This window comes from Amblyraja radiata, chromosome 29, assembly GCF_010909765.2.
Source record: "Amblyraja radiata isolate CabotCenter1 chromosome 29, sAmbRad1.1.pri, whole genome shotgun sequence".
Lineage (NCBI taxonomy): Eukaryota > Metazoa > Chordata > Chondrichthyes > Rajiformes > Rajidae > Amblyraja > Amblyraja radiata.
Window position 1 is genome coordinate 31742642 of NC_045984.1, and position 14550 is coordinate 31757191.

Consider the following 14550-nt stretch of genomic DNA (forward strand, 5'->3'; position numbering starts at 1 on the left):
CGAAGGCTGCGCTCAGGTCGAGGAGGATGAGGATGTTGAGGGAACCAGTGTCAGCAGAGGTGAGGAGGTCGTTGAGGACTTTGAGGAGAGCAGTTTCTGTGCTATGGAGGGGGCGAAAGCCAGATTGGAGGGGTTCAAGTAGGTTATACGCAAGGAGGTGGGAATGAAGTTGCGACGCAACGATACACGCTCCAGGGTTTTTGAAAGAAAGGGGGAGGTTTGAGATTGGGCGGTAGTTAATGAGAGACGAGTATATGACTATAAAAGCTTTTGTTGCTGGCCATCCAGTTAGCTGAATGCATTTCGTTGTCTCTGTACTGTACACTGACAATGACAATTAAAATTGAATCTGAAAAATTGAATCTGAATCTGAAAGACAATACATGATTACAATCAGCCTGGAGAAGGGTCTCGACCAGAAACGTCACCCATTCCTTCTCTCAGGAGATGCTGCCTGTCCCGCTGAGTTACTCCAGCTTTTAGTGTCTACATTGATTAGGATTGAGACGTTTACATTCTGCTTCTGCCATGGCGAGGTTGAAGCATCTATCTGAACCCATGCTCCAGGCATCTGATTACTAGTAACCCCAGGGCTATCATATGCTCAACACAATTAGTTTTAATGATGTGGAAAATAACTGGACAGCAGTGATGACAATGAGAGCTGGTCTACAGCGCTGCTGTGTACTGATAGTGAGAGAGACATAAAGTGCAGCGGGTCAGGCAGCATCTCTGGAGAGAAGGAATGGGTGACGTTTCAGGTCAAGACTCTTCTTCAGAGACCACATAAAGTCATAAGCGATAGGAGCAGAATTAGGCCATTCGGCCCATCGAGTCTACTCCGCCGTTCAATCACGGCTGATCTATCTCTCCCTCCTAACCCCATTCTCCTGCCTTCTCAAGTCAAGTCAAGTCCATTCGTCACATACGCATACGAGATGTGCAGTGAAATGAAAAGTGGCAATGCTCGCGGACTTTGTGCAAAAAGACAAACAAACAAACAACCAAACAAACTGCAAACAGAATGGAACAGAATCACATATTCTTTTACATATTAAATATTGTGGGTGGAAGGAAAACCTCTGACACCTGTAACCTGAAGTTAGACTTGCACGCTGTTAGTTTTAGTTTGACCTGCATCCTCGATGGAGCGAAGGAAATAGGTAACGTTTCGGGCCGAAACCCTTCCATCAGTCTGAAGAAGGGTTTCGGCCCGAAACGTCACCTATTTCCTTTGCTCCATAGATGCTGCTGCACCCGCTGAGTTTCTCCAGCATTTTCGTGTACCTTCGATTTTCCAGCATCTGCAGTTCCTTCTTGAACACTGCGTCCTCGAACAGTTTAGCTGCCGTGGAAACGTCACCTTTGCTCCTGTAAATTGGCCGGAGTTATTTCCCCATCGTCGTATTTTCCATTAGACCCGTCAGGACAGTTGGCCGACTGAGCTGGAAGCAGGAATTTAGCCCAAATCATTCATCTGGTTCTGGCCTCATGTTTAATAATGAGCTGCAAAGTATTTCAACCATGCCTCCTCCTATTACAGCTTTTGTTTCCTTAATTATTATTGAATGCATTCCATCTGGTCCTGTTGGCATCTAAATAATCCTTTGATTCTAGTGACCATTTTATAACTTTCTGGGTGTAGACAAAAATGCTGGAGAAACTCAGCGGGTGAGGCAGGATCTATGGAGCGAAGGAATAGGTGACGTTTCGGGTCGAGACCCGGAAGGGTCTCGACCCGAAACGTCACCTATTCCTTCGCTCCATAGATGCTGCCTCACCCTTAAGGGTCTCGACCCGAAACGTCACCTATTCCTTCGCTCCATAGATGCTGCCTCACCCTTAAGGGTCTCGACCCGAAACGTCACCTATTCCTTCGCTCCATAGATGCTGCCTCACCCTTAAGGGTCTCGACCCGAAACGTCACCTATTCCTTCCCTCCATAGATGCTGCCTCACCCTTAAGGGTCTCGACCCGAAACGTCACCTATTCCTTCCCTCCATAGATGCTGCCTCACCCTTAAGGGTCTCGACCCGAAACGTCACCTATTCCTTCGCTCCATAGATGCTGCCTCACCCGCTGAGTTTCTCCAGCAAATTTTGTCTACCCCCTATTTTCCTATGTTTCTCCGTTTCCAAAATGCTGGAGTAACTCAGCGGGACAGGCAGCGCATCTCTGGAGAGAAGGAATGAATGGGTGAGGTTTCGGGTGCGGTGCCTTGGACTAAAGCAGCGCTGGTATCTGTGTGCGAGCTATTGCAGCATCCAACAAGCTGCGGGTGAGGAGGCTGCAGCACAAACAGCAGCAGCACGATGAGGCAGCATAAATCCCCAGGGGCAGGGCAGGGAGGAGCTGGGAATGTCTGGGCAGGTTTTGTAGCCCTGCAGCTCGCTCTTATTTACTCGCTGAGTGTGTTCATCCATCACCTGCCCCCCATCTTATCAAAAACAGCCGCTGTTGTTGCTGCAAGGATCACAGCCTCACCGCAGATAGACACAAAATGCCAGTGTCATTCTGTGTAATATATAAGGGGGAACTTATAGATAAAAACACATAAAAACAGATACAATTCCTAAAGGATTGGACAGGCAAGATGCAGGAAAAATGATCCAGATGTTGGGGGAGTCCAGAACCAGGGATCACTGTTTAAGAATAAGGGGTCGGCCATTTAGGACTGAGATGAGGAAAAACTTTTTCACCCCGAGAGTTGTGAATCTGTGGAATTCTCTGCCACAGAAGGCAGTGGAGGCCGATTCACTGGATGTTTTGAAGAGAGGGTTGGATGTGGCTCTTAGGGCTAATGGAATCAAGGGATATGCGGAAAAAGCAGGAACGGGGTACTGATTCAGGATGATCAGCCATGGTCATATTGAATGGCTGTGCAGGCTCAAAGGACCGAATGGCCTACTCCTGCACCTATTTTCTATGTTTCTATGTTATTAAGGTGTTTTACAGTGTACAATTTTTCCATATCTGTTGTGCTGCTACAAGTAAGAAAGGCAATGTTCCGTTTCGGAACATATGATAATTAACACTCCTGACTTGACATTAAAGTCTGATATTTTGGGATCAAGGCAATTTTTCGTTATTGGATAATGTCTATTTTGCCTCCCGTAAAATGAGGTGTAACCTTCATTAATTTGGCCGTGGTATAAATGACATCATTGGTCCTTCAGAGGTTTATGAGAAGCTGGCGGGCTGCATCACACCCAGGGGGACATTGTCTGGCAGTTCAGCTACCTCTCACACCTGTGCCTGGGCCAGAACTACCTTGAGTCCACTAGTCTCATAACATCTTAGCTCAATGGAATTTGTACATCATCCATAGAAATAGAAACATAGAAAAATAGGTGCAGGAGTGGGCCATTCGGCCCTTCGAGCCAGCACCGCCATTCAATATGATCATGGCTGATCATCATCTAAACTCAGTACCCCGTTCCTGCTTTCTCCCCATATCCCTTGATTCCGTTAGCCCCAAGAGCTAAATCTAAATCTGTCTTGAAAACATCCAGTGAATCGGCCTCTACTGCCTTCTGTGGCAGAGAATTCCACAGATTCACAACTCTCTGGGTGAAAATGTATTTCCCCATCTCAGCCCTAAATGGCCGACCCCTTATTCTTAAACTGTGTGATCCCTGGTTCTGGACTCTCCCCAACATCGGGAACATTTTTCCTGCGTCTAGCCTGTCCAATCCTTTAAGAATTTTACATGTTCATTAGTCCTAGTGAGATTCAGAAGACATTGGATCAGGTCGTGCCCGATTAGTGAATGGCGGTGCTGGCTCGAAGGGCCGAATGGCCTAATCCTGCACCTATTGTCTATGTCTCTTTTTCCCCTTCAGGCGATGAGACCTCAGGGACCGATCCCTTGTCTGTGGATCTGAGTGCTGAGGTTGCGGTTCACAACCCACTAACTTTGTACCACTTTCCCCACTCAGGCCTATCCACGGGCATCACTACAAGGGAAGCATCCGACAATACTGGTGATCTGTGGCCAGGAGCAGAATGGGGCTGTCGGCCTGGTGTGTGCCCGACACCTCCGCACGTTCGTAGGTACCGGGCTGGGAAACGGGGGGAGGAGGAGCGGGGGGGGGGGGGGGGTGAGTGGGCAGCAGGGGGGGGAGCGGGGAGGTGGGGGGGGAGGCCAGAGAATGGGGGAGGGTGAAGGGGGCAGCAGGGGGGTAGGGAAGCATATGGGGTGGCATGGAGGGGGAGCGGGGAGGACGGAGGATGGATGGAGGGGAGGGTGAGGGGGGAGAAGCATGGGGGGAGCAGGGGGTGGGGAGGGGAAGTGAGGGGGGAGGATGGAGGGGGGGAGGACAGAGGATGGGGGAGGGTGAGGGGGGAGAAGCAAGGGGGGAGCAGGGAGGGGGGGAGGGGAAGTGAGGGGGGAGGAGGGAGGGGGGGGGAGGATTTAAAATCCTTTAATTTAAAGGATTGGACAGGTTGGATGCAGGAATTCTTTTCCCGATGTTGGGGGGAGTCCAGAACCAGGGGTCACACAGTTTAAGAATAAGGGGTCGGCCATTTAGGACTGAGATGAGGAAAAACTTTTTCCATCCAGAGAGTTGTGAATCTGTGGAATTCTCTGCCACAGAAGGCAGTGGAGGCCAATTCACTGGATGTTTTCAAGAGAGAGTTAGATGAAGGGACTGTGAATCAGGGGAGAGGGAGACAGAGAGATTGGGAAGGTGACACAGAGAATGTAAGGTGTGTCAGATCTCTTGTTGTTCCGCATCTATATCTCCGTGTCTCCCTCTTCCCTGACTCTCAGTCTGAAGAAGGGTCTCGACCTGAAACGTCGCCCATTCCTTCTCTCCAGAGATGCTGCCTCACCCGCTGAGTTACTCCTTGTGAAACGAGGCCACGATCTCAGTGATGCCGGTCCCCACAGCGGGACTGGAAATCATCTCCCAGCGTTGGCATGGATACAAATCCCCAATTAACCTGCTCCCTGCACTGGATGGTGGCAGTCATTGCCTTCTCTCCCCTCCCCTTCCTTGCCCACCCCACTTCCCTGCACACCTTCTCTCCCCCATTCACTGCTCACCCCCTTTCCTCCCCCTTCTCTCCCCTTCATCCCCTTCTCTCTCTTCTCTCTCCCCCCTTCTCTCTCCCCCTTCTTTCCCCCTTTTCTCTCTCTCTTCTCTCTCCCCCTTTACCCCCCCTCTCTCCCTTCTCTCTTTCCCCTTTCTTTCTCTCCCCCCCTCTCTCTGTCCCCTTCTCGCCCACGTCCCTCTAAACCTGTCCTCTCCATGTACCTGTCCAAATTTCCAAATGTGTTAAAACGTTGTAGATTGCCTATTGCATAGTAGCCGGTCAGAATGCTTAGTAATTATAACTCTGCCTAATTTTCTGATCTATGGTGTAAGAACTCGCCTGCCGTCTGGCAGTAGCTGCAGTAGACTGAACGTGTGATGCACTGCACGTGTGATGATGAACTGGACAACAAAGATGCTTGTGCTTCAACCTGTGTGAGGCGAAGCTATTTACAAATGTAAAAACAAAGAATGGCAGATGCTGGTTTATACAAAAGATAAGCACAAAGTGCTGGAGTAAGTCAGCGTGTCAGACAACATCTCTGGAGGAAACGGATGGGTGACGTTTTTGGTCGGGATCCCTCTTCCTGATTACCCATCCAGATTGTCCTTCCGACCAAGCCTTCTGATTATCCATGTCTTGGTTTCCCAACAGGGTTACGAACCGACTGTCTACTACCCCAAGCGCTCCTGCAAGTCCCTCTTCCTGGACTTCACCATTCAATGCGAGAAGCTGGACATTCCGTTTCTCTCCTACCTTCCAAATGAGGTAAGAAAACTGGACGTTGTGACTCCCGCGGGTGCCTTTAACACTGAGGGTGGGGGGTGGGGTACGGCCGGCCATCCTGGGCATGCTGGCTGCCATCATGTGATGTGATCGTTGCAGTTACAGTTTATTGTCACGTGTACTGAGGTACAGCGTAAAGCTTTAGTTGCGTGCTAACCAGTCAGCAGAAAGACAATTCATAAGTTATAAGAGCAGAATTAGGCCATTCCGCCCATCAAGTCTACTCTGCCATTCAATCATGGCTGATCTATCTCTCCCTCCTATCCCAATTCTTCTGCCTTCTCCCCATAACCCCTGACATCTGCACTGATCAAGAATCTATCTTTAAAAATATCCACTGACTTGTCCTCCACAGCCTTCTGTGGCAAATAATTCAGAATTCAGGATAGTGTTAGTGTACAGGGATCACCGGTCGGCATGGACTCAGTGGGTCGAAGGGCCTGTTTCTGTGCTGTATCTCTAAACTAAACAAAGCATCCTGTAGATCGAGTAATTGAGTGGCACAGTGTGGAAGCAGACTCTCATAAGGTACAAGAGTAGAATTAGGCCATTCAGCCCATCGTCTACTCCGCCATTCAATCATTGCTGATCTATCTCTCCCTCCTAACCCCATTCTCCTGCCTTCTCCCCATAACTCCTGACACCCATACTGATTAAGAATCTATCTATCTCTGAGTTAAAAATATCCACAGACATAGCCTCCACAGCCTTCTGTGGCAAAGAATCCCACAGATTCACCACCCTCTGACTAAAGAAATTCCTCCTCATCACCTTCCCATAAGAACGTCATGTAATTCTGAGGGTATAATCTCAGGTCCTCGACTCTCCCACTAGTGGAAACATCCTCTCCACATCCACTCGATCTCAGTGTCAGTGTGGGCAGTGGTGGGGATGGGGAGGTGTTCGGGAGGGGAGAGCGTGGGGGCGAGGGAGGGGGGGCCCTCTCTGCATGGTCCCCCGTGGCCCGGAGAGACTCTGATTGATGGTCGGCGCGGACTTGGTGGGCCGTTTACGCGCTGTGTCTCGAAAAAAAAATCAATAAATTTGATTAGTGCGGGTGTCAGGGGTTATGGGGAGAAGACTGGAGAATGGGGTTAGGAGGGATAGTTAGATCAGCTATGATTGAATGGTGGAGTAGACTTGATGGGCCGAATGGCCTGATTCTTCTCCTATCACTTATGAAGTTTAGTGTGGACATTAGTCTTTGTCTTTGCCAAAAGTGAAATGTTCCTGTCTCCTCCTCCCCACAGGTGCAGCTGATAAATGATGCCTATAACTTGATCATAGATGCCGTGCTGGGTCTGTCCGATGAGCTGGGGCTGAAGGAGCTGTATTGTAATATCCTCTCTACAATGAAACATGTGAAAATACCTGTAATCAGCATCGATGTCCCTTCAGGTAAAGAGCCGGCAAACTGCTTCCTGTCACTACCACTCCTTAGTGGATCAACATGGAATGTTTTCCCATTACATGACTTTCTTGTTGGGATTCTTTCATTATGTTCGAAATGATTCTTATTCTTTCATTTAGACTTTAGGGATACATCACGGAAACAGGCCCTTCGACCCATCTAGTCCGCACCGACCAGCGATCCCCCCCGTATGCTAGCACTGTCCTACACACACCAGGGGCAATTAACAATTTACAGAAGCCAATTAACCCACAAACCTACACATCTTTAGAGTGTGGGAGGAAACCGGAGCACCCGGAGAAAACCCACGCGATCCCGGCGAGAACCTACAAACCTTAAAGGACCTGTCACACTTGGGCATCATTTGCGCGTCACGCAGGTGGTGGGCGAAGATTTTGTGAATCCCAAAAATCCTGGGGCGCCGCGCGCGACCTCGCGTCACTGCCTACGTCACCACGCACCATGCGCGCGTAATGCACGCCATGCGCGCATCATGAAGCGTAAGTTATGTCGCGTAAATGATGCGCAAATGACGCCCAAGTGGGGCAGGCCCTTTAGAGTGCGGGAGGAAACCGGAGCACCCGGAGAAAACCCGCGCGGTCACGGGGAGAACGTACAAACTCCACTCAGACAGCACCCGTAGTCAGGATGGAACCCGGGTCTCTGGCGCTGTGAGGCAGCAACTCTACCGCTGCGCCACCGTGTCGCACGATTGTTCCGTAATCAGAGCATCTGACAATTAAACTCTCGATTATTTCACATGATTCAGTTTAGCTGTTGTTATCACGTGGACTGAGGTAGAGAAAAGCTTTCTTTCACGTGATATCAAGTCAGTGGACAGACTGACTATACATGATTACAATCGAGCCGTCCACAGTGTACAGATACAGGATAAAGGGAATATCGTTTAGTGCAAGATAAAGTCCAGTAAAGTCCAATCAAAGATAGTCCAAGGGTCTCTAATGAGGTAGATGGGAGGTCAAGATCACTCTCTAGTTGGTGATAGGACGGTTCAGTTACCTGATAACAGCTGGGAAGAAACTGTCCCCGAATCTGGAGGTGTGCGTTTTCACACTTCTGTACCTCTTGCCCGATGGGAGCGGGCAGGAGGGGGAGTGACCGGGGTGATGTTGCCATTTGTAGCAAGGCCAACATTCATTGACCAGTCCCAATTTGGGCGGCACGGTGGCGCAGCGGTAGAGTTGCTGCCTCACAGTGCCGGTGACCCGGGTTCGAACCCGACTACAGCTGCCGTCTGTACGGAGTTTGCACGTTCTCCCCGTGACCTGCGTGGGTTTTCTCCGAGACCTTCGGTTTCCTCCCACACTCCAAAGACGTGCAGGTTTGTAGGTTAACTGGCTTGGTGTATGTGTAAATTGTCCCTAGTGTGTGTGTGTGTGTGTACGATAGTGTTAGTGTGCGGGGCTCGCTGGTCAGCACGGACTCGGTGGGCCGAAGGGCCTGTTTCTGTGAGCGGTCCCCATAAAGCACTACAGCCTCCACTGAAGCTGCTCTCATGATGTTTCCAGGAGTTAGAGCCATCGATGATGGATATCATGAGCAGTAAATGTCTGTAATTAAGCCTTCTGATTTAGTTGATCTGATTTAATACCAGAAGACATGTTTTTAATCAGATTTGGCCTGGCTTTCAAAATCATAGCATGACAGAAATTGGAGGAATCGGAAGAGGTTTCTCAATCCATTTGATTCATGCCAGCCGACTGCTGAGACTGCCCGAATTCCACTTTAGACTTACATAGAAACATCGAAAGTAGGTGCAGGAGGAGGCCATTCGGCCCTTCGAGCCAGCACCGCCATTCATTGTGATCATGGCTGATCGTCCCCAATCAATAACCCGTGCCTGCCTTCTCCCCATATCCATAGATGCTGCTGCACCCGCTGAGTTTCTCCAGCTTTTTTGTGTACCTTCTTCCCATATCCCTTGACTCCACTAGCCCCTAGAGCTCTATCTAACTCTCTCTTAAATCCATCCAGTGACTTGGCCTCCACTGCTCTCTGTGGCAGGGAATTCCATAAATTCGCAACTCTCTGGGTGAAAACGTTTTTTCTCATCTCAGTCTTAAATGGCCTCCCCTTTATTCTAAGACTGTGTAGCCCCTGGTTCTGGACTCGCCCCACATTGGGAATATTTTTCCTGCATCTAGCTTGTCCAGTCCTTTTATAATGTTATATGTTTCTATAAGATCCCCCTCATCCTTCTGAACTCCAGTGAATTCAGAGATACAGCGCGGAAACAGGCCCTTCAGCCCACCGAGCCCACACCGACCAGCGATCATCCCGTACACTAGCCCCATCCTACAATCTAGAAACAATGTACAAATTTACTGAAGCCAATTAACCTACAAACCTATACGTCTTTTGGAGTGTGGGAGGGAACCGGAGCACCCGGAGAAAATCCACGCAGTCACAGGGAGAACGTGCAAACTCCGTACAGACAGCACCTGCAGTCAGGATCGAACACGGGTCTCTGACTTTCTTAAACGTTGCGATACTCCCTGCCTCAACTACCTCCTCTGGCAGCTCGTTCCATACACCCACCACACTTTGTGCAACAAAGTTACTCCTCAGATTCCTATTAAATCTTTCCCCACTCACCTTAAACCTATGTCCTCTGGTCCTCGATTTCCCTACTCTGGGCAAGAGACTCTGTACGTCTACCTGATCTATTCCTCTCATGATGTTGTGCTCCTCTATAAGATCACCCCTCATCCTCCTGCGCTCCAAGGAATAGAGTCCCAGCCTAGTCAACCTCTCCCTATAGCTCAGACCCTTGAGTCCTGCCAACATCCTGGTAAATCTTCTCGGAACCATTCCAAGATTGACAGCATAGAAACATAGAAAATAGGTGCAGGAGTAGGCCATTCGGCCCTTCGAGCCTGCACCGCCATTCAATATGATCATGGCTGATCATCCAACTCCGTATCCTGTACCTGCCTTCTCTCCATACCCCCTGATCCCTTTAGCCACAAGGGCCACATCTAACTCCCTCTTAAATATAGCCAATGAACTGGCCTCGACTACCCTCTGTGGCAGAGAATTCCACAGATTTTTCCAAAGCATCTTTCCTTTGAGGCAGCAACTCTGCCGCTGCGCCACCGTGCCGCCCTCCTTACCGGCGGGAGGTCATTCTTGTCTTTGTATGTCATGTTGTTACTTGTGGGCGGAGCACCAAGGCAAATTCCTTGTATGTGAATACTTGGCCAATAAACTTACTTACTTACTAAACCATATTGTTTGTTTTCTTTTTGTTTTTGTCTTTTGTTTTTTTACCTTGTTTGGGATGTGTTTATTTTTGTGTGGGACTAAAGATGGAAATTAGCCACTGGCTACAATCTTGCATATTACATGCAAATGTTTTATTAATATGCACTGTCCCTAATAAAATCAAAATCAACAACTTACTTACTTTGTGCAGGTTGGGACGCGGAGAAGGGCAAAGGTGACGGCATCAGTCCCGAGGTCCTCATCTCTCTGGCCGTGCCCAAGAAGTGCGCCACGCAGTTTTCTGGCAAGTACCATTTCCTGGCGGGCCGCTACCTGCCCTACGACTTGCAGAGGAAATACGACCTGAATCTCCCCGACTACCCGGGAACTGACTGCATCGTACTGCTCTAGGAGCGCGCACCCAAAGTGGCCGATCAAATCCCAGAGAGGACTGGCCCCCAACTGGAAGCTTGCCCCGGGGAAGGGTGGTCTTCACTCTCATCTCCGACACGATGGGAGATGCACTCTCCAAGAATCCCACCGCTTGCTCACGCCACCCCTTCCAACGGAACGTACCACGGAAAATGCTTCTCCTCAGGAAGTGGTTTGGGCTGCGAACCTGATCAGCACCGTCCTATTTATGTTCAGATTATCTGTGTGTTGTGAATTGTAATGGTTTATTTCCTTTATTTCCTGAATGATCTTTAGGTAACGTCAAGAGACATTGACCCTCAGACCAGGCCACAGTTTAGTGTATCCCTTGGTGATCTATATATCTGTGCATTTAGCTCCTGTCCATGCCCATGTTACAGGGCATTTCATGTAACTGTAACATTAGACTTTAGACTTTAGAAATACTGGGCGGATGCAGGTCCTTTGGCCCACCGAGCCCGCGCCGACCAGCGATCACCCCGTACACTAGCGCTACCCTACTCACTCGGGACAATTTACAATTTGCAGGAACCAATTAACCTACAAACCCGCACGTGTTTGGAGTGTGGGACGAAACCGGAGCACCCGGAGAAAACCCACGCAATCACAGGGAGAACGTACAAACTCCCTACAGACAGGATGGGATCTGGGACTCTGGCGCTGTGAGGCAGCAACTCTACCGCTGCACCACCTTGCCGCCCCTTTACATAATCCCAGCTGGTTCCTGCCTGTTTCATTTCTGGAGGTGGAAGTGGGAATGGGATTGTAGATTATTAGTTCAGTTTAGTTTATTGTCACGTGTACCGAGGTCCAGTGAAAAGCTTTATTGCGAGCTGACCAGTGAGTAACGATAAACCTGACTGGACTAAACTAAGACATTCCGTACCAATAATTAGGACATCAGATGGAAGGAAAGGAATAACTAGATTGGGGAATATATGGATGTAACTAGATCTCTCCCACCCCCCCATCCCATTTAAAGACATTTAATCTGATGTTAATTTTAGATTTTCTGTTATTCTGAGTCTCACATTTATAACAGCAAATAATGTATGTAATACGTCACGTTGTAATTACACACTCCCACTGGAGGTGGCGCTGCGATTACAATTTGACAAGTTGTTGGAGGAAGACAGACTGAAGAAGGGTCTCGACCCGAAACGTCACCGTTCCTTCTCTCCAGAGATGCTGCCTGTCCCGCTGAGTTTACTCCAGCTTTCCGTTTCTCTCTTTGGTTTAAACCAGCATCTGCAGTTCCTTGGTAGACCCGAAAAGCTGGAGTAACTCAGCGGGGCAGGCAGCATCTCTGGAGAGAAGGAATGGTGTCCCTTCCTACACAAGTTGTTAGAGGATTTATCTTATAAGTGTGAGCACAGGATTGCATTCTGCAGAGGATAGGGTGTGCTGTAAAATTTTGAATATATTACACATATTTAACGTAATAATATATATATATATATAATATTTGCTTTTTTGCATTATCGATGGTATGTTTTGATGCTGGGCAGAGTTTATTCAGCAGTATAAGGTGGCAGATATGGACACACTGTTCTATATCTCTTCCACAGATTAATACATTAGCCTATGCAAACTGGGTTCAACTTTTTACTTTGCATTAGAGACTAATTGGAAGCTGGCCTTACGACACACAACCCAAGCGTCACATCAACATGCCTGAAGGGAGAGTGGAGAGACAGTTTGAAGAAGGGTCTCGACCTAAAACGTCGCCCATTCCTTTTCTCCAGAGATGCTGCCTCACCCGCTGAGCTACTCCAGCATTTTGTCTCTACCTCCGAGAGTTTTCCCACACTGACCTCTCTGTCCTGGGCCTCCTCCACTGTCAGAGTGAGGCCCAGCGCAAGTTGGAGGAACAGCACCTCATATTTCACTTGGGCATCTTACACCCCAGCGGTATGAACATTGACTTCTCTAACATCAAGTAACCCTTGCTTTCCCTCTCTCTCCATCCCCTCCCCCTTCCCAGTTCTCCCTCCCCCTTCCCAGTTGTCCCCGATTACATTTTTATCTCTATTTTACATCGCCCTTGAGCTTCATCCCCTTTCATGTCTCGTTTTCACACCTTACCTTTCCTTATCTCTGTGCCACCCAATCCTTCTCTCCAGAGATGCTGCCTGTCCCGCTGAGTTACTCCAGCATGTTGTGTCTATCTTGAGTTTTAATTGATATCTGAGTTGAAGAGTTTGATGGGACAATGTTGGGACAAGCCGAGCTCCTACCACTGACCGATGGAAGAGTGATGATGAAGCTCGACTTTGTATTTGGCCTCGCTGCCATGGGAATCATTGAGGAAACAGTTCCATGGAGCTTCATTCGTCACAAATGCAACTGCAGAGTGAAATTCTTTATGCATATATCACACAGAGCGTCATAGAGTGATACAGCGTGGAAACAGGCCCTTCAGCCCATCCTGCCCACACTGGCCAACATGTCCCATCCACACTAGTCCCACTTGCCTGCGCCTGTTCCATATCCACCTAAACCTGTCCTATCCACGTACCTGTCCAAATGTTTCTTGAATGATAGACAATAGACAATAGGTGCAGCAGTAGGCCATTCGGCCCTTCGAGCCAGCACCGCCATTCAATGTGATCATGGCTGATCATCCCCAATCAGTACCCGCCTAACAGTAGGCGCGCCATGTTTTGGCGCCGTTATTCAAAGTCCAAAGTCCGGTCAGCCCGCGGGCTCGATGTACTGGAGCAGTTCCAGTGAACCCACGTCCCTCTCCGCCCTTCCCCCCTCCTCCCCTCTGCTCCCCTCTCCTCTCCTCCACCTTCCTCACCTCTCTCCTCTCTTCTCTTCTCTTCTCCTCTCTCTCCTCCCCTCTCCTCCCCTCTCCTCTCCTCTCCTCTCCTCTCCTCTCCTCTCCTCTCCTCTCCTCTCCTCTCCTCTCCTCTCCTCTCCTCTCCTCTCCTCTCCTCTCCTCTCCTCTCCTCTCCTCTCCTCTCCTCTCCTCTCCTCTCCTCTCCTCTCTTCTCTTCTCTTCTCCTCCTCTCCTCCCCTCCCCTCTCCTCTCTTCTTCTCTCCTCTCCTCTCCTCTCTTCTCCTCTCTTCTCTTCTCCTCTCCTCTCCTCTCCCGGCCATCTCTGTGTTCCGGGGGCGCCCCCTGCAGCCGACCCTGAAGCCTGCAGCAGGAGACATTACCCCGTCCACCCTCCTACCGGCCCTTGCTCCTCACGCCCCATGCCTCCAGCTCACTCCTGGTTCCGCCAACTGACTGACGAGCCTTTGGGTCTTCTGGGCAGACACGGCGGCCACGACACCTGGGGAAGACCACCTTCTTTTACCACCTTCGTGTGCCTACTAGTGGAGGCGTTCCTCTGTAATCTCCAGCTGGCAGTCCAACCTGTCAGCATTTAGAAGATTGAGGGGGGATCTTATAGAAACTTACAAAATTCTTAAGGGGTTGGACAGGCTAGATGCAGGAAGATTGTTCCCGATGTTGGGGAAGTCCAGGACAAGGGGTCACAGTTTAAGGATAAGGGGGAAGTCTTTTAGGACCGAGATGAGAAAAACATTTTTCACACAGAGAGTGGTGAATCTGTGGAATTCTCTGCCACAGAAGGTAGTTGAGGCCACAGTTCATTGGCTATATTTAAGAGAGAGTTAGATGTGGCCCTTGTGGCTAAAGGGAT

At 49.4% G+C, this 14550-nt stretch overlaps 1 protein-coding gene across 1 annotated transcript in view; it reads left to right on the plus strand.

Moving 5' to 3' along the window:
- Positions 1–11379, plus strand: part of yjefn3 (YjeF N-terminal domain containing 3) — a 44284-nt gene extending 32905 nt beyond the window's left edge. Inside the window, exons 3-6 of the mRNA XM_033047202.1 lie at positions 3939–4049; positions 5695–5808; positions 7077–7224; positions 10674–11379. Coding sequence (XP_032903093.1) covers positions 3939–4049; positions 5695–5808; positions 7077–7224; positions 10674–10873 — 573 coding nt within the window. The 3' untranslated portion in view covers positions 10874–11379. The remainder of the gene's footprint in view (positions 1–3938; positions 4050–5694; positions 5809–7076; positions 7225–10673) is intronic.
- The last annotated feature ends 3171 nt before the right edge of the window (positions 11380–14550 follow it).